This window comes from Stenella coeruleoalba, assembly GCF_951394435.1.
Source record: "Stenella coeruleoalba genome assembly, chromosome: 1".
Lineage (NCBI taxonomy): Eukaryota > Metazoa > Chordata > Mammalia > Artiodactyla > Delphinidae > Stenella > Stenella coeruleoalba.
The window spans coordinates 57,622,294-57,643,204 of NC_137169.1; the positions used below are offsets into that span (position 1 = coordinate 57,622,294).

Below are 20,911 nucleotides of genomic sequence, written 5' to 3' on the forward strand. Positions count from 1 at the left end.
GCTCAATATATATCTGTGGAATAAAATAGCCGAAGTAATAGATTGACTTAAAAATAGATTACTTTTATCACAGTAGTAGCAAAATCTGTATGTATGAGCTACTCACTGAACTCTTTTCCACATTTCCATTGTAAGGAAAAAAGATTAACTCCACAGAAACTCATCAAATATGAGTAGAACTAGTATTTAGTCTGTAAACTTTAAGTCAATGATTGCTACTTTTCTTTTAGAAATATAATTAATGAAGTAAGAAATTAGGATCATCTCATTGTATATTAGTGTCCTTAGTGTGAAAGGCATATTAATGCATACGATCACTGAAAAAATGACAAAAGATCTAGTTTTGCAATCCACTGGTGATGCCCATGTTACCTATTTAGTGATAGGAGTAGAGGTCTGTCAAATTTTTGGTCTGTCTAATCAATACCTTAGGGAATTTTCCACCTTCCGAGTCAAAGTACACTTAGGTAGAGGCAAAAACTCGCTTTATCAGCCTTGCTTGAGGTTAGGGCGTAGGTGTGTGACCTAGGCTCTGCCACTCAGACACACCTAAGACAGTCTTCAGTTCAGAAAAAGCAAGCATTTTGAAAAGTAGGCATTGTGAAAACTATTCTAGTGAGGATGGTGGTAGATATATCTAGCGGAAGGGCAGCACTGGCAAAGATCTTAGAAACAGTGTCCCCTGACCAGAGTCAGAGTTGTAAACTTTTATCTGTGACAACAGCATGGGCCCCAGTGGAGCAACCTGGGGCTGTAACAGGGTTAGTCCTGATTGGAGAGCTTTCAAGCCAGATTGTCTCTCCAGCATCCCAGAGACTCTGAGCTACCAGATGGCCTTTAATAAATGTATTTTCTGGTTGAAATAGTTAAAATAGATTGATAGAAAAGTGAAACATAATCCAGTCATTAAAAAAAATACCATCTTTATATTTCTTTTATAATCAAGAAAATTTGATAAATCGTTCTTTATAAAGAAAAACACAAAATTTTCAGCTGGTGCAGAGGAATCCCCAGATTTGGGGTGGAGGTTCTAAAAAGAACACTAAGAACTTGTGTTGTTGTCACTTCAGAATATGAAGCCAAGAGGGAAGGAGAATTTATCAAAGATTCTGGGCACTGGAGTATGACATTCCCACAAGGAGTAATAATACACATTTTTACTGAACAGTAGTAGATGTTTTTATTACCGTGTAAGAAGTTGCTGTCTTTGCTGGACTAATGTCGATTATCTTGGCATTTGACTTTTTCAGTTCATCCTCAAAGCACAAGGGGGGCAAGCTTTTCTTTCTTACTGAATACTCATTTAATTGATCCTTTCTGATGGATTTACTGTCTTTTGTACTAAAATCATTCATCTCTGGAGGAGATTTTATTCTGAAAATGAACACAAGTTCAGCATAAATGTTTATAGGGCTGATTTCAGCTTGTCTGTTCTTGTCTGCCTTTCCCATTCCTCAACGTCATTACTGCTATAGAACAAACGTATGGACACCAAGGGGGGAAAGCGGGGGCGTGGGGTGGGTGGGATGAATTGGGATTGACATATATACACTAATATGTATAAAATAGATAACTAATTAGAACCTGCTGTATAGCACAGGGAACTCCACTTCACTGTACAATAGAAACTAACACAACATTGTAAAACAGCTATACCCCAATTAAAAAAAAAATCACTACTGCTAACATCTCCCTCAAACCCTCTGCCATACTTTCAACCTGACAAGACCATCCTTTCCTGCTTGGTTTGTGGGGGAAAATAGCAAAAGCAGGGGTGGAAGCAAGACCGTAGTATGTGTGCCTCTTTGGTTTTTGAGTGGAGAGGAAGTATATTATGTAGGTTGAGGAGAACAACAAAGGAAGAGAGATATATTTGCCACATCCTTTGTTGAGATTCTGGGATGAAAGTGCTTTGCAGGGCAGCTTCCTGCCAACACAGGGTGACCCTAGCTTTGTTATCAGGATGAAATGGTGTGGTTAGGCAGAGAGAGGATATAGTTTTCATTCCAGATCTCCCTTGGTCCACACGTGACATGGACACTGAGATTAGGCTTGCAACAAGCTTGTCATTGCAGGGGTGCAGTGACCCATAGCAAAGGCTTGACTTAGGTGAGGTATAAATAGACAGTCTAAGAAGAGATGAAGACATGACAAGAACTAAATGGGTTCTACCATACTAGTGATAGTTGAGAGTGGACCCTATCCAGGTTCAGAGAGAATAGACTATGTGTTCATGAAGCACAAATGTCAGTAGCCACAGAACATCTAGGAATGAGGTCAGCAGTACAAGGGCACTGACCAAGATCCCTGGCCAAGTACCTTTTCCTCAATGTCACAAAGTCCAGTGAGCCCCTCACTCATATACTAAGACACCATGGTAGAAAGAAACAGAAAGACTGTGTTAAGCCTAAAGAGGCTGTGCATTTTTACTCCAAACAAAGTTTAAAACACAATGGATTAATATGAATTTTTTTCATTACACAGGGTTTGAGGATCTCCTGAGAAGTATCAGAATTATATAAAAATAAAAAGCTACCTTTTTTTCACATCCATGTTGTAGTGTAATTAAATTTGTATCTACTATAAAAATGCAATTGTATTCTCTCCATTCATTTTTCATTGTCTTCCTCTCCATTTGACTGTGAACTTGCAGCAGATAGAGCATGTGCTCAAGGTCTGAATGTGACCTTGTGTCACATGTGTATGACCTTGTCTGAATGTGAATGTGACTAGCTGAGCAGTCTTAGGACAGTCATTGGATTGTAGTACGGGCCTAGATGTCCATAATAAGACAGAATAAATTCATTCTGGTCTACAAGAAAATAAAAGGCAGAACTTTTCTTCTTAGAAACATCTTTGAACAAAATAAAATAAAAAAAATTAAATAAATTACCTTTTATTAACTTAATCTTCTAAGTGACCAACCAAATCAAATGATCCCCTAGGTTTTTTTTTTCAGTTTGAGCTGAAATTATAAAAGATTTTCACAAAAGGCACATATATATTATGGCATTTAGAAAATACTTTGTATAAAATATTTTTCAATGTAAAATAACATGGAAAGTACTTGGTATTGTGCTTGATCTGTAGTAGCTATTCAGTAAAAACTTCTCTTTTTTTTTTTTTGCAGTACGCGGGCCTCTCACTGTTGTGGCCTCTCCCGTTGTGGAGCACAGGCTCAGCAGCCATGGCTCACAGGCCTAGTTGCTCCGCGGCATGTGGGATCCTCCCAGACCGGGACACGAACCCATGTCCCCTGCATTGGCAGGCGGACTCTCAACCACTGCATCACCAGGGAAGCCCAGTAAAAACTTCTTAAGTGAACAAGATAGAACTGGAAAAGACTGAGATCAAGGATCTAATGTTTGGCTAACATAAAACTGGTCTTGGGGGATTTTTGTTGAAGAAAGGCATTCCCAAATCTCTCTAAAATGTAAAGTCATCATTAGCCAGTAGGAAGCCTCAAATGGTTAAACACTTGGTATGGAGAGAGGTCAGTTAGCACATGCCAAACAGACTTTGCCACCTGGCATGAATAAAGTGTCCAGGGCAGAACTCTTCCAAATATGCCTGCTGGCCACTCCAGCATTTCTCTGCTTTCTTAAACATGTTCCCAGACACACATGCTGTTGGCAATAAATTCAGTTTTTTTCTTATCCTCAAGTAGTTTGTATCTTAGTGCAATGTTTCCCAACCTTTTCCACATAATGACAAACATATTAGTTAATAGTCTTTGTTCAGTACACTGAGATAAACACTTGAGAACACTTGTAGCCTGGCTACCATGGGGCCAACTCCACAGTTTTGAAGGTTGAAGGATCAGCATTTCAGCACACCTATAACCCTCTCTGAGCACAAAATTACCACAGTTTATTGGTTAGGAAGCTCTGCTCTAGAGAGAGGAAATAGTCAAAAGACAAACAAACCAACCAACAAAACATATATATAAAATAATTTCAACTACTTGTAAGTATTACAGAAAAATATAAACATAATACTTCATCTAAGGTGGCTATGGGAGACCTCTCTCAGAAGGGGATATTTGAGTTGAAATCTGAGAAAGGGAAGGAGACAGCCAGGTGAAGAGCTGGGGGAATAGCAAGTGTAAAGGTCTGAGTATGAAACCAGCTTGGAATGCTCACTGGAAGGCCAGTGTTGCTGGAGTGCAGTGATGAGGAGAGTGGAGTAAGATGAGATGAGACAGGTGTCAGGGGCCAAAACATATAAGGGCACACGTAGAACAGCCCGCCACTGCTATCAAGGAACATTTCGAGAAGATGTGACATCTGAGTAGAACTTAAAGGATAATGCGTTAAAAAGAGGGTTGCCTACTTAAGAGTCTTTTTTCCCCCTTTTTTGCTAACAGAACTCCGATCCTATTCATTTTTCTCCAAGCAACCCTGTCCTCCAAGGGAGGCTGAGCGCCTTCCTAAATCAAGGGAATGAACCTGGAATAATCTAAGCCTGTGCTTTTCAAAATGTGAGCTACAACCCATCAATTTAGACAATAAATCAATTTAGCATCTCCTGACCAACATTTTAAAAAGTAGAATAGAATAGAGTGTATCACATAGATTCTTAGTAACAATTGTTCAAAACACTAAAATACTGCAATCAATTTCAACTAACAGAAAGACAAATAATTAGGGGTCTATGAATCTGAATCTTCTGCTCCACAGATAGATAGATTGATAGATACATATAGATATTGATATAGATATCAATCATTGTGATATAAAAAGTATTTCATACTGTGGGTTGTGTTAAAAGCTGATAATGATTTACTGGTTTTTAGGTATGAGTGTATGAAGCTATTCTAGCCAAAGAGACACCAGGGGAGGTCTGCTGGAGGGCTTTGGGGAGCATTTTCCTCATTCTTACAAAAGGGTCAAAGAGGGACTTCCCTGGTGGTCCAGTGATAAAGAATCTGCCTCACAATGTAGGGGACGCAGGTTCCATCCCTCGTCAGGGAACTAAGATCCCACATGCCACAGTGCAACTAAGCCCGTGTGCCACAGCTACTGAGCTTGCACACCTCGACTAGAGCCCGTGTGCTGCAAACTACAGAGCCCTTGAGCCCTGGAGCCTGTGCACCACAACTAGAGAGAGAAAACCCGCACACCACAACTAGAGAGAAGTCCACGCACCACAAGGAAGAGCCTGCATGCCGCAACGAAAGATCCCACATGCCTCAATGAAGATCCTGCGTTCCAACTAAGACCCCACGCAGCCAAAAATAATAAAATAAATCTTTAAAAGAAAAAAAGGGTCAAAGAGCTTTTCTCCTTTTCAGTGGGTGCTGTTACCAGTTATCTTCAATAGTGGTCACCATCTTGTACAGCAAGGCTAGGAGGACAAGCTAGTTGCTGAGACAGTAGAGGCAAGTTGAGGAAAGATGGAGAAGCTGGATATTTGATGGCATCATTAAACCCCTGAATTAACCTGGAGCTGCCTTACTGATGGACTTCTTGTTATTTGAGATTATAAATACCTTTTTTGTCTAAATCATATGTAGTTAGTTTTCTTTTAATTGCAGCTAAAAGTGTCCCAACTATTCAAGATGAATAGGAATCTATCAGGAGAAGTATGTTCTGAGCATAAAGAACAGAGTGGGTCAATCACACAGTAGTTGGAATAAACTGTTTGCTGTGATTAGACTCAGTATAAGCAAAGGACAGAATAGACGGCTGGAAAGATATTATATGCCATACTAAGGAATCTAAGCTTTACCATTTTTGTTATAGAGTCTTCAGATGTTATTAAGTAGTGAAATAATGTGGTAATATGATTAGATACTGATATTCCTTGGCTAAAGATTTTCTTAATGCCTATATCTTGAAGTTAGATGCAGTTAATTTTCAGTTACTTCAATATAAACACACAATGTGTATACCTGTAAATAGAGTCTTTTTCATTCTTATAAGCATTAGACTGAATGCTGGGTACAGGAGAAAAGATTGTAGATCCCAATGTTCTTCTACGTTGTTGTCTATGCTGTGAATACAGTTCATGGAAGGGTTTAGCATGTTCTTCCTAAACATAAAGAAAAGGGGAAACTATCTTAGAAATTATTTTTTCCATGTCTATATTGTAAATAATTTATACTTGATTATTCATATTTGGAATAGCTAATTATGATAACTAACAGCTGACTAGATCTTTAAATAATTTCAAATATAATGATTATTTAATCCTCAAAAAAAAATCCCTATGAAATAGATGTTATTACCACTTCTTAGATGAGGGAACATGTCTACAGAAATTTAAAAATTTGCCTATGCTCGCACTTTTTACTAAATTTTATTTTCTTTGTCTCTAAAACTTAGCCATTATTTTCATATAAAATGTATTTCTCCAAATGCAGAGAAAGTCTAAAGTTTAAGTACTGAGAAAAAAAAGCCCTCTTGGTTTAAACAGAAACTTTACTGTCTCATACACAGAGCAGGTACAGCAGAATAGTTCTGAGTAAAGGGGGAGAAACTGGAAAAAAGTGATCCAGCTTTACCTAGTGTCTCAGATTGTCCCTGTATATTTCTATTTAAATATAATTATTTAGATACCCAAAATAAACATGCATATGTAAGTATAAACTGCGTAACTTGTGACTGTCCATCAACCAACCAAACAAATATTTGTTTAGTACCTACAATTTTTTTTCACACTAGGAACAGAATATATTTCATTCTGGATAATATGAGATAAAAATTTTAAATATGACAAAAATCCAGGCCATAAAGAATTCACATTCTAAATATATATGATTAGCATACATGAGTCATTGGCAAATAATGTAATAAGATAATATCACTAAGAACCAAACCAATCAATACAATCTTTAAATGGGGAGGAGTTTAGAAGAGAGGGCTGGAATAGACAGGAAACACTTCATCAGTGAGGAAGAACTTAATGCTGGGATTTGGAGATAAGAACATATCAGGAGAGGCCAACAACATATGTCCAGGGTATTCATTAAGACAATCAACAGCATATTCAAAGCCAGGTGGGGCAGGGGAGCATTTATCATTTGTAGTGTATAAAGGGTAATTTTCAATAGTCAAGAAGGATGGTTGTGAGAGGGATAGACTATCGATGTCTTCAGAGTCAAACAGATAAACTTCAATGTAAAGAAAAATGGCCAAAATTGACTTGAGAAGAAGTAGAAAATTTGAGCATACCAAAAATTCTTAAAAGAAATGTAAAGAAGTTTCAAATAACTACCTTTAAAAAAGTAACCCAGCCCAAATAGATTTATACATAGGTTCTTTCAAATTTTTATGCAACAAACAATTCTTATGCAATATAATGTCAGTTAAATTAAAAAATAAATAACAACAAAGACTTTTCAGTTCTTTTCATAGCTGACATAGTCTTGACACCGAAGTCTGAAAAGATGCACCAGAAGAAGCCTACAAGCTAATTTCACATACGACTTCAGGTGATTTCACAAATTCAAAATAAAATACTACTCAACACTGTACTAATGGAACAATTTGTAATGGCCAAACAAAATTATCAAGAAATTAAAAGCTCCTGGGCTTCCCTGGTGGAGCAGTGGTTGAGAGTCTGCCTGCTGATGCAGGGGACACGGGTTCGTGTCCCGGTCCGGGAAGATCCCACATGCCTCAGAGTGGCTGGGCCCGTGAGCCATGGCCGCTGATCCTGCGCATCCGGAGCCTGTGCTCCGCAATGGGAGAGGCCACAACAGTGAGAGGCCCGCGTACCGCAAAAAAAAATAAAAGAAATTAAAAGCTCCTAATAGTTCTAAGTTATTATAATTTATGTCCCAATAGATCAAAGGAGAAAAATAATGTAATTATTTTAATAGCTGTAATATTTAAAATACATTTGATAAATTCAGTAACCATCATTGATAAGAACTGTAATAAAACTAAAGAGAATACTTTCTTAATATGATAAAGAATATCTTAGCAAAATTTAAAAAATTATACCCATATAAAACCACTAACTAATATTATGGTTAATGACAATACACTAGTGTGTGGCATGACAATAGTGACACCTATCAGCACTATTATTTATAGATGTTTAGGAAATATTGAGCAATGCAGTAGGAAAAAATAAAGGAAGTAGTAAAAACTCTGGAAAATTCTTTTTCAATATGGCTGAGTAAGCCTCTATCAGAGCCACTCTCTCTCAGATAAAAACTATAAACTCTAGACAAAATACTCTAGAAAACACAAACACATACACACACACACAAGTTGCCTGAAGGTCCTGGAGAATGAACAAAAGCAGATGACAAAGAAAAAGCATTGACACTTGGAATTACTGACTTGCGTAGAGTGAAGTTTCTATTTTTATGGCTTTTAGTTTGAAGGCAGGCCAAAGTATAGGACATCTAAAACTCTGATAGAAAACTTAAGTTCTTTCTGGCCAGAAGAACCAGAGGAAAAAGTTCAGGCTGACCAAAACTTCTGGGAAATGAGAAGGGAATGATAGAAAGAAGAGTGCCAAAGATGATAGCCCCATCTTTTATGTATAAACCCTGTCCAAGTCTCTTGCTGACCCATGAACGATGCATGTTTAGGGAAAACTGCAAGCAGTGCAGCTAAGGATATAACATAACAACTGAACTGAAATTTGAGCTGCTTCTATAGAGACAGAGTATATTTTGAGCCCAACCAAGTTAGCTGACTGCTAAACAGTAACATCATTACTCTTTGTAGGAATATAACAGACTCTGGAGTCTCCACATTATAACAATTGTGGTGTCCAGGATAAATCCAACTTAACATGCAAAGACCAGGAAAATGAAACCTAGTCTCAACAGAGAAGGCTATCAATCAAAACCAACCTTGAAATGACCCAGATGTTGGAATTATCAGATTTTATGGCAGCTATTATAATTATGCTCAATGAAAAAAGTAAAATATGTTCACAGTGAATGAGAAAAAAGGAAATCTTAGAGAAATAGAAACTATTTTTAAAAATGGAAATTCTAGAACTGAAAATGTATAATACCTGAAGTAAAAAAACTCACTGGTTGACTTTAAAACAGAATGGAGACATCAGAGTAAAGAGTCAGGGAACTTTAATACAGACCAATAGAAGTTACCCAATATGAAAAAAGAGAGGAGAATTTTTGTTTTTTAGAGGGATTCAGAGACATATGTGTCCCTGTGAGAAAACAATAATGAAAAGTCTGAGCCTGCTCACCTACCCTGTGATCTCAGGCCACAAGTCTCTGGACAGGAGGCTGGCTGCTGTAGGAACTCAATAAATACTTGCTGAACTCAAAAAAGAAAAGTCTGATATATGTGTAACAAGAATCCCAGAAGGACAGGAAAGGTAGAATGGGGTAGAAAAATATTTAAATAAATAGTGGTGAGATGAAATATGATCTTAATTTGATGAAAGACATAAATTTATAAATTCCAGAAGCTTAATGAACCCTAAGCAGGATAATTAAGAAGAACACCATGCTTAAGCACATAATCAAACTGCTGAAAACCAAGTATGAGGAAAACATCTTTAAGCAGCCAGAGAAAAACAAGTTATACACACAGGGGAACAATTCAAAATACCCCTGATTTCTCATCAGAAACTATGGCGGTCAGAACTGTGATGGCCAGTAGATGTTGGAACATCATCAATATGCTGAAAGAAAAAACAATTACCAGCCAAAGTTTTGTGTCAAGCAAAAATTTCCTTCAGAATATCCTTAAGACACTTTCAGGTAAAAGAAAACAGAGAATTTGTTGCCAGCAGACCTTCACTACAAAATATACTTGAGGGAGTTCTTCAGGATAAAGGGAAATGATACCAGATGGAAATATATCTTCAGGAAGTACTGAAGAGCATCAGATCTGGTTGTATTTGGTTGTTTTTTTACTCTGTTACTTTCTTTAAAACATATAGGAGTGTTGAAAGCAAAAATTATAATATTGTCTTATGGGGTTTATAGTAACACATGAAAACTATATTATGAAAGACAGGGTTAGTAAATGGTTTTATACAATTTAAAGGCTTCTAAATCTTTATGTGAAATAGTACAATTTTACTCTAAGTAGGCTTTGAAGAGTTGATGATGTATATTTTAATCCCTAAAGATACCACTAAAAAATCCAAACACAAAGAGGTACAGCTAAAAGTCAATAAATTAAAATGTTAAAAAATATTCAAATTATCCAAAAGAAGGCAGGAAAAGAAGAATGCATATATATGCATATATGTGCATTTGAACAGTGCTTGGCACACTCACGTACTACATAGATGTTTGCTATTATTATCATTCACCACAAGAAAAAAGAAAGGCAACTAGGAACTCCAGAAAAAGTACACAAGACAGTCAAGATCTAAATATAAGGGAAATTAATATATGGCATTATTTTTTAGTAACTGATGGAGAATAAGAAAAGAGAGCCTATTGTTTTTACACTGCACCCCTTGAGAAGAAACATAGTCCTAGCACACTACTTTGTTCTACAATAAACAATTATTTACAAAAATGTAATAATATAAATGCTGTTTAAAGCATTTTTAGCTTTAGAATTAATCTACAGACAAAACATAAAGGTTTAATCAGAGTTACAAAGTGAGTATAATCATTGACCTCAAAAGTGTAAAAATAAAGATATACTTGACCTAGGGAAGAAGATGTGGAGGAAAGGCTAAAACTGTTAAGATCTTTCATCTTAAGTAAAGAGGAATCAGGAGTTAGTGATTAAAGTTGATAGGAAAGAAAAAAGTATTTAGATATATTATTTCAATGTTAAAACAGAAAAAGCAGAAAAGTAACTATCAAAGATACAGAAGAGGGGGCTTCCCTGGTGGCACAGTGGTTGAGAGTCCGCCTGCCGATGCAGGGGACACGGGTTTGTGGCCCGGTCCGGGAGGATCCCACATGCCGCAGAGCGGCTGGGCCCGTGAGCCATGGCCGCTGAGCCTGTGCGTCTGGAGCCTGTGCTCCGCAATGGGAGAGGCCACAACAGTGAGAAGCCCGCGTACAGCCAAAAAAAAAAAAAGATACAGAAGAGGAAAGAGGGAGAGAAGTGAGATGTAGTGTAAATAAACTAATTCAAATCTTTGTTTTTGATTATGCAGTAGATAATGCTTAAAGTTGATAAATAAAAAATTAGCAGTAGAAGCTCATTCTTTAGAATTATAGAGTTAATCATAAGAGGAATTGAAACCCCAAAAGGTTAAACATGGTTGCTTCTGAAAAGAGGAAATTAGAACAGGAAGAACGGGTGCAAGGGCTTTGTGTTCTTATTAGCCTTTCTGTATTATTTAATTTAAAAAGGCATATGTATATTTTAATTTGTTTTTTAAAAATTAAAATGTTTTATATAAGATGCTAGTAAATTTATTATGATGAGTAATCTTATGATGAAGTTACAATATATTTATATTTCTTGGGAGATTTTTATTAAACACAAACCTATTTAAAACATGTAGATGAGGATAAAACTAATAAGCCAGACAGTGTATTTTGTCAATATTTTTAAAAAGTATAAAAGGTATAAAGTTGCAATAAAATGATAACATGTTATTAATTATGGTGCAAAGTATGTATTTCTTCATGTTTCATTCTCCAGATTAGCAATAAACAGGGTTAATAATAAGTAAATCAAGTGAGAGAGTGTCATGGACTTACAAGTACTACCAAATATAAAATAGATAGCTAGTGGGAAGCGGCCACATAGCACAGGGAGATCAGCTTGGTGCTTTGTGATCACCTAGAGGGGTGGGATAGGGAGGGTGGGAGGGAGCCGCAAGAGGGAGGAGGTATGAGGATATATGTATATGTATAGCTGATTCACTTTGTTCTAAACCAGAAACTAACACACCACTGTAAAACAATTATACTCCAATAAAGATGTTAAAAAAAGAAAGAAAGAAAGAAAGAAAGAGCCTGCTGAGAAGAGGGGAAGGAGGTCCAGCACTTCAGCTGCCATCTTGCCACAGAGTGGAAAACCAAGGCAGGAAACCATTGTTGAGAGATGGAGATTGACCCATAATGGCATCATATCAGCCCCTGGATCCAGCTATGCCTGAAGCTAGACAGCCCTGGACATTTCATGTACATGAGCCAATAAATTGCCTTTTGTGTTTAATAAATAAATAAATATAATAATAAGAAGAAGAAGAAGTAAATTAACACCTAAGAGACTCTCTTAAATGACTTCCCTTTGCTGATTCTCTGTATTAATTTCTCTCTCTAGTCTCCTAGATAAAACCTCCTGAATAATATCCAGGCATGCTCAATGGTCAAGGCTGGTTGGTCACTTTTCAGGATGCCCATGTACCTCTGCTCAGGTTGTTAGCAAGAGTCAATAGTTCTGGTGCTACAGACATAGAGAACAGACTTGGGGTTGCCAAGAGGGAGAGGTGTGGGGGAGGGATGGATTAGGCGTTTAGGATTAGCAGATGCAAACTATTATATGTAGAATGGATAAACAACAAGGTCTTACTGCATAGTACTGAGAACTATATTCAATATCCTGTGATAAACCATAATGCAAAAGAATATGAAAGAATGTATATATATCTGAATCATTTTGCTATACAGCAGAAATGAACACAACATTGTAAATCAACTATACTTCAATAAAATAAAATTTTTAAAAATGTTTCCAATAGTATTGGTGCTAAACCTGTTATAATCATTGTTATTGTAATTATGTGAGTTAAATAACTATAACCAAAATGGTCTTGGGGCTTCCCTGGTGGCGCAGTGGTTGAGAGTCCGCCTGCCGATGCAGGGTAAACGGGTTCGTGCCATGGTCCGGGAAGATCCCACGTGCCGCGGAGCGGCTGGGCCCGTGAGCCGTGGCCGCTGAGCCTGCGCGTCCGGAGCCTGTGCTCCGCAATGGGAGAGGCCACAACAGTGAGAGGCCCGTGAACCGCAAAAAGAAAAAAAAATGGTCTTGGCTACACATCAAAAGATTAACAAATGGATGTATATTTTTATATTCTAAATTAAAATAAAATATTTAAATTATGCACATATAATTTTCTATGAGGCCCTGTCTTAACTTTGATAACTTTATGATAACATTCAATAAATAATTTCCACTGTATTGCCTGTCCAACAGGTAACATATTATTTTCTCTATTATTGCCATATATAAAGTTTTGCATAATATCAGAGATGAAATCACTTTAAAATTTTATGCTTCTGAATCCTAAAATTCATTTGAATTTGGGATTTGTAGAAAAATATATAAAACTATTAGGGATAATCTGGATTTCTATTAAATAATTGTAAGCATGCAAATTAAACCTACCTCAGTTGTATCCTTAAGATAATGAAAAGATCTAATAGATCTTGATTTTAGATATTCTTCTACTGGCTCTAAAGAAAGAAATCCAAACATAAATGGTATTTCTATACTGTTAGACTACTTCTAATTTAACTCAACAAACCATTTTCTCTACTTGTAAACTTTTTAGAAATGTAGTTTGTTAGAGCTAAATATATTCTAGAATAATTTGCTTTTAAAAAGAATTTCTATTAACAGAATATAACATTCAATTACTATTGTACAATAAAGCTGTGTTTTCTTAGAAAAAAAGATTTCTAAATAAAACAGAATCATACTTGATAGTCAAATAAATCTTCTCATTAATTCCTTTGAAAAGAGAAAGATTCCCCTCAACCTGAATCCCCCATCTCCAATTATGAGTTTTACTAATTTGTATTATCATTTAATGGATTTTTTTTTTTAAGTAGGTATAATGTATGGTCAAGCATGCAGACTTTGGATGTAGGTAGCCTGGGACCAAAAACTACTTTTCTGTTTGTGAGTTATGTAGCTTTAGGAAAATCGTTTAACCCCTCTGAGCTTTAGCTTCCCCATCTGTTAAGTGGAAATAATAGTACTTATGTAACAGGGATGCTGTGAGGATTAAATGAGATAATAGATGTAACAAACTTACATCTGGTATTCCTTCAATCAACAGTTATTTGTTGATCACCTGCAATGTGCCAGGCCAGTGCCTGGTGTTGGACTCTGGAATTGTGATTTCTGCCCAATGATGCACACATTTTATTGGATAGTACAGAAAAGAATTAAGTAAAGAAACAAAGGAGTGAACAATTATAAATTGAGATGCATGCCGTGACAGACATAGACAGATTTTGGTGAGGGACAGCATGAGAGGGAGGTATAATTTAGATAGGGTAGTTGCTAGGGATTGAATGTTTGTGTCTCTCCCACAATTCATATGTTGAAGCTCTAATTTTCAGTGTGGTGGTTTTGGGAGTTGGGCTTTGGGGAGGTAATTAGGTTTAGATGAGGTGATAAGGGTAGAATGTCCATGATGAGAATAATGCTCTCTCCGCCATGTGAGAATAAAGTAAGAAGGTGGCTGTCTGCAAACGAAGAAGAAGACTCTCAACAGAACCTGATCCTACTGATCTCAGGCTTCCAGCCTCCAGTGAGAACTGTGAGAAATAAATATTTGTTGTTTAAGCCACCCAGTTTATAGTACTTTGTTATAGCAGCCTGAATAAGAGAGAAATTGGGACTGAGAGGTGGGGTGCTGCTGTAACAAATACCTAAAAATATAAAAGAACCTTTGGAACTGGGTAGTGGGTAGAGGCCGAAAGAGTTGTGAGGTGCATGCTAGAAAAAGCTAATATGGCCATGAAGAGATTTTAAAGGCAATTCTGGTGAGAACTCAGAAAGAAAAGGAGAGCCATTGAGGAAGCTTTCATTTTCACTGAGAATACATGAATAACCATATGCAGAAATGTTGGTAGAAATACGGATGTTAAGGCCATTCTGATGAGGTCTCAGACAGAAATGGGGAACACGCTATTGGACAATGGAGCAAAGGTGATCTTCATTATAAAGTGGCAAAGAACTTGGCTGACTTGTGTTTGTGTTCTGGTTTTGTTGTAGAAGGTAGAACTTGTGAGTGATGAAATTGGATAGTTAGCTGAGATTTCTAAGCAAAGTGTTAAAGAAGAGGCTTGATTTCTCCTGACTGCTTGTAGTAAAAATGCAAGACGAGAGAAATGAATTGAAGACAAAATTGTTAAGCAAAATGGAACCAGAACTTAAGAATTTAGAAAATTCTCATATTACAATAACTGAGAAAGCACGTTCAAAAGAGAACACTAAGGCTGTGGTGCACTGACCATCTGATAAGGAGATAAGGAGATTGGTATGGGTGTGAAACATGGACCTAATCAGCCATCCCAGGAGAGACACTGCCAGTTTGAAGTGAAGGGGATAGAGACAGGATAAAATGAAGGAAGGCTGTCGGACTTCTTGGGTTTTACAGGATAGGACCACAGAGCTATGCACTGCAAACATGCTATTCCTCAAGACAAGGGAAGAATGACCATGAAGGTGACTCAAAGATCATCAGGCCTGCCTCAGTATCAAAATCAGAGGCCACTGCCTCAGTTTCTGCCTATGGAGCCCTTGGGGGTGGGCCAACACTCTCACTAGATAGTCCTGGGGATGAAATCCTGGCCTAGCAGAGTCCCAGTGGGGAAGTGGGGGAGATGTGACCCCCCCACTCAGCAGAGTTGTGAGAGCAGGACCTCTGCCCCAGTGGGTCAGGAAGGCAGAGCATCAAGCCAAAGAGGATTATCCTTGAGCCTTAAGATCTCATGAAGTTTGTCTTAGTAGGTTTTAAACTTCCTTGGGACCCATTACTCCATTCTTCTTTCCTATTTCTCCCTTTTGGAATGAGAATGTCTATCTTATTCCTGTCCCAAATGTATTTTGGAAGCACACAATTTGTTTGATTCCACAGGTTCAAGCTGGAGAGGAATTTTGCCTCAGGATCAATCATACCTTGAGTCTCACCATAGCTGATTTAGATGATATTTAGGTAAGACTTTGGACTTTAGTGATAACATAAAACTCAGTACGGCAGGAAAATAATTAACATGTTCGAGGATTCCTTTATTGTCCAGAAGGAGGGTAACAATATATTTTGAAAGGATGAATATTGTAATTTCTAGGGTAATCATTTAAAGAATAGAAACAGAATGCATGACTACCAAATTAGTAAAGGGGAAAAGTTTAAATTTTAAAAAGTCAATCCTAAATAAGACATAAGAGGACAGAAGAAGAAACACAGAATCAACAGGAGAGAAAGAACAAAATAAGATGGCAGATTTAAATCCAAAGATATAAGTAGTTACATTAAGTATAAATGGACTAAATGCTCCATTTCAAAGACAAAGATTACAGAGTAGATTTAAAAATCTAACAATTTGATATTTACAAGAGATAAGACTCTTATGTAAGAGATCATAATGTTACAGAAATGTGGCAACAAGATGATGGAAAAAGATATACCATGTAAATGTTAGCCAAAAGAAAGCTGGGGTAACTACAGTAATACTGGATAATAAAACAATCACTTTGTAATTAAAAAGGGTTCAATTCACTAGAAATATATAATAATTCTAAAATTTTATGCAATTAATAACACAGCCTAAACTATATTAAAGATCTGTAAAGCAAAATTTGATAATTCTACAAGGAAAAAAATAAATGAGTCTGAAATTTCTCAGCAATTGACAGAATAAGCAAGCAGAGAAATAAAAAAGGATATAGAAGAGTTGAAAAACAATGAAGAAATTTGACCTAAAAGACATATGTAGAACACTGCACCCAACAGCTGCGGAATATACTTAATTTTCAAGCACATACTGAACATTTACAACAATCGACCATATACTGGGTGAAAATACAAGCGTTAACTAATTACAAAGGACTGAAATCCTATGGATTACATCCTCAAACTACAATGTAATTGTGCTAAAAATTTATAACCAAAAGATAATTAGAAAAGTCCAATATATTTTGAATTAAGACATAAACTCCCAAATAACCAATGTGTCAGAAGAAGTAATCATAATGGAAAACAGAAAATAACCATGATACTCTTGAAGAACAAGGTGGGAAGACTTGCTCTACCAGATATCAAGGGTTATTTTAAGCTACAGAAATTAATGTTGTTTGGTATTGATATTGAAATGGATAAATAATATAATGAAACATAATAAGCACTCCAGAACAAAGAGCCCAGAGTATTAGGGAAAGAATAGCCTTTTTTTTTTTTTTTTTTTTTTTTTGCGGTACATGGGCCTCTCACTGTTGTGGCCTCTCCCGTTGCGGAGCACAGGCTCCAGACGCGCAGGCTCAGCGGCCATGGCTCACGGGCCCAGCCGCTCTGCGGCATGTGGGATCTTCCCGGACCGGGGCACGAACCTGTGTCCCCTGCATCAGCAGGCAGACTCCCAACCATTGCACCACCAGGGAAGCCCAAGAATAGCCTTTTTAATACCACACTGGGATAGCTGGGTATTCACATGAACAAAAACTAAACTTGACTCTTACCTCACTCAAAATGTAATTCCAGGTAGACTTTAGACCTAAAGGTAAAAAGAAGAACTAAAATCTTTTGCAAGATAAATAGAAAAAGATATTCATGACCACAGAGTAGGAAAAGATTTCTTAGATATGGTACAAAAAGTACTTATCAAATAAGAAAAGATTTGGTATATTTGACCTTATTAAAGTGGAAGAATTTTTGTTCATCAAAAAGACACCATAAAGAGAGTGAAAAGAAAACCCATAGAAAAGGGGAAGATATTCACAACACGCCAAACCAACAAAGAACTAATAAAAAGAATATATTTAAAAATCAACAAGAAAAGGATAAAAAACTAATTTTAAAATAAGGTAAAACTTGGATGATTTCCAAAAGTATAAATCCAATTTGTCAATAGTCTATGAAAAAGTTCTCAAACCTATTAGTAATCACAGAAATGCAAATTAAACCATAATGATATATTATTATATACCCAGTAGATTGCTAAAATGGAAAACTGACAATTCCAAGTGTTAGGAAGCAGGACAAAAAGAACCCTCACAAATCTGATGGGAGCATAAATTGGTAAAAACACTTTGGAAAGTTGACATTATCTATTATAGTTGAAGGTAAGCATCCCCGGTAATGTAAATGCTGGATATACACTCTCAAGAGACTTTTACACAGATGCAGCAGGATGCCTAAACAAAAATATTCATTTCAGCATTGCAATGACTGACAAACTAAAAACCCTAAATTTCAAGAGTAGTACAAAGCGTGATATATTCATGCAATGGAATACTTAACAGCAATGAAAATGAAGCAACTACACCTCCACAGCACAATATGAGTGAATCTTACAAACAATGCTAAGAAAAAAAAAAAAATGAATGCATACAGCATGATTACATTCATATACAGTGAAAAGCAAGCAAACTAAACAATATTCTTTAGAGATGCAAATAATAGATGGTAAAAATGTAAAGAAAAGTAAGGAAGTGATTACCACAGAAATCAGGACAGTAGTAACTCCCAGGGACAAGGAAGGGAGAGGTGATTTGGGAAAGGTCAAGTGGTGACGTTGGCAATGCTCTATTTCTTGATGTGCAATATGGTTATATAGGTGTTTTTTTAATAATTGGTTATTATACTGTACATTTTATGCTATATTCACTTTTCATAATGTATGTTATTTCATAATTTTAAATGGTTTAATAAAAAAGGAAAGTGATTATAAAGAGGGCAAGAATGAAAGAAGAAATACCTGTCGGCAAGCTACTATAGTTGACACACAAAGATGATGATGATTTGGATTAGGGTGGTGACAGCAGATATGGTGAAAATAGATTAATTCAAGATGAGTTAGAATGAAAAGAGCTTGTTGACATATTGAACTTTGGGGAGGAGGGAAAGGAGAGATCAAGGATTGCTTCTAGGTTTTAGACTTGAGCCAGTTGGAGTAAATTGGTCCAATGTACTGAGAATGGAATGCTGTTGTGGGGAGGGGATGGGAGAGAAAGTTTGAGAGGATGGCTAGGATAGGGAATCATGAGACCAGTTCTGGATATTAGGTTTAAGATGTAATGAGAAGTTTGAGTGGAGATATCAAATAGGTAGTTCAGTGTAGGTACCTGCCCTTCAGAGGATTAGTCTGGATTGAGATATAAATGAAGGATTTAACGATATCTCTACGGTATTTTAAACCATAGAGATTTAAAATACAGTTGGGTGATCTAATCTGTAAGACTGGATTAGATCACCCAAGGAGAAAGAATGTAGAAGCAGAGGCAGGCTCAGGATTGAGCTCTGAGCAAATACAGTATTTTAAGGATGGAGAAGAGAAATTAAAAAGAGAGACTGAGAAAGGGTGAGATAGCAGAAAAACAGAGTTTTAAGCAGAAGGGAGTGATCAACTAACTATAGTAGGACTGAGAGGTGGCAGAAAAATATCCTTTGGATTTAGCAACATGGAGATCACTGGTACTCTTAATCAGTGTAACTTCAGTAGAGTGGTGGAGGCAAGACCAATTTGGAGTAGGCTGAAGTTTGAACAAAAGTTGACAGAGTGGGCTTCCCTGGTGGCGCAGTGGTTGAGAGTCTGCCTGCTGATGCAGGGTACACGGGTTCGCGGCCCGGTCCGGGAAAATCCCACATGCCGCAGAGTGGCTAGGCCCGTGAGCCATGGCCGCTGAGCCTGTGCGTCTGGAGCCTGTGCTCCGCAACGGGAGAGGCCACAACAGTGAGAGGCCCATGTACCGCAAAAAAAAAAAAAAAAAAAAAAATGTTGAGGGAGTAGAGACAGTATATGTAAACAAATCTTTTGAGGAATTAGATTACGAAGAGTCACAGAAATGAGGCAATATGGGGCAATGTGGATTCAAGGAGCCTCAGTCAGGGCTGTTGATGAGCATGACACAATTAGATGGGTTTTTTGATAATGCCAGGGAAAGAAAAACAAAGACAACATAAAACACTCAAATTTTCTGAGGCTCTATAACGCTGTTTCCTAGCTCACAGATTCCTGAAGTTTCTAGGAAAGTGAGTTCCTTTACAGTCCCTGTAAAGTAAATTTCTACTAAGTAAGATGTACAAGCTTGAGTGATTTTTTTAAAACAATTACAAGAAAACTCAGGGTTGAGCTGCAAGGAAATCCAGAGATTTTCTTTCCGGAAAAGTAAACATAAAAATATATTCTTAATTTGTGAATTGTACAAATGTCTATTCTGACATTTATCATCTCTTTCTCTTAGGAAATTCTTCTTTATAGCTCACTGACATCTTTCACACTTCAGTTATAACCCATAGGCTTTCAAGCAAATGCTTTCAACAGAAACATCAAATTATAAGAACTTATAAGACAAACATTAATAAATAATAAAGTATTTAATAAAAGAACTTCATTAATACATCAAAACAGAGATAAATATACAAAGCATTACCTATTGACTTGATTTCTTGAATTTTTATTTTTGTTGGTGCAAAGTGTGGTCTTAAATTTGACTTTTCAAAATCACTCTTTTTAGATTCAGGCATATTTTTGAAGGAGACATATCTGAAAGAAATAAAATTAATCTAAATTAAAATAATCAGAAAATTTACAAAACTAATCTAAAAAATAAATTTGGAGAAATGTGGTCAAGTCCCAGTTATATAGATTTGAATGTTATTGTTTTAATATATTATAGTATAAAGTGTAAAAGATTGGGACTGATTAAGCAGGAGCTAAAAATATTAGTGGTAATCACTGGAAACAGAGAGAGAAAAGTGCTGTTGTCATAGAATTGAGGGCACTCAGGAAACTATTGTTCACAAGCTAATTAACACTTTTAGAAAACTACATTGGAAATTTGTTAAATGAGATACTGGGGACATTGCCAAGCCTAGTCATAGTGGTGGTTTATGCAGTTAGGGTCAGCTCAGATTCCAGAATAGTATACCAGATAGGATCACAGAATCCATTTACTGTAAACAGAAATTTTTCTCCACTAAATTCTTTAAATGACTATTGAGGGTATGTAATTATAATAATTATATAATTTATGATATTTCTGACCTCTAAATGCTATGACTCAGACACTCACCTTTAGTTTATGTCATCCAGTCT

At 36.5% G+C, this 20,911-nt stretch overlaps 1 protein-coding gene across 1 annotated transcript in view; it reads right to left on the reverse strand.

The window, feature by feature from the left end:
• Positions 1–20,911, reverse strand: part of LOC307187206 (uncharacterized protein C1orf141 homolog) — a gene marked incomplete at both ends in the record, with an annotated part of 36,832 nt that overhangs the window by 1,120 nt on the left and 14,801 nt on the right. Inside the window, 4 exon segments of the mRNA XM_079923012.1 lie at positions 1,188–1,341; positions 5,894–6,033; positions 13,251–13,318; positions 20,247–20,359. Coding sequence (XP_079779138.1) covers positions 1,188–1,341; positions 5,894–6,033; positions 13,251–13,318; positions 20,247–20,359 — 475 coding nt within the window.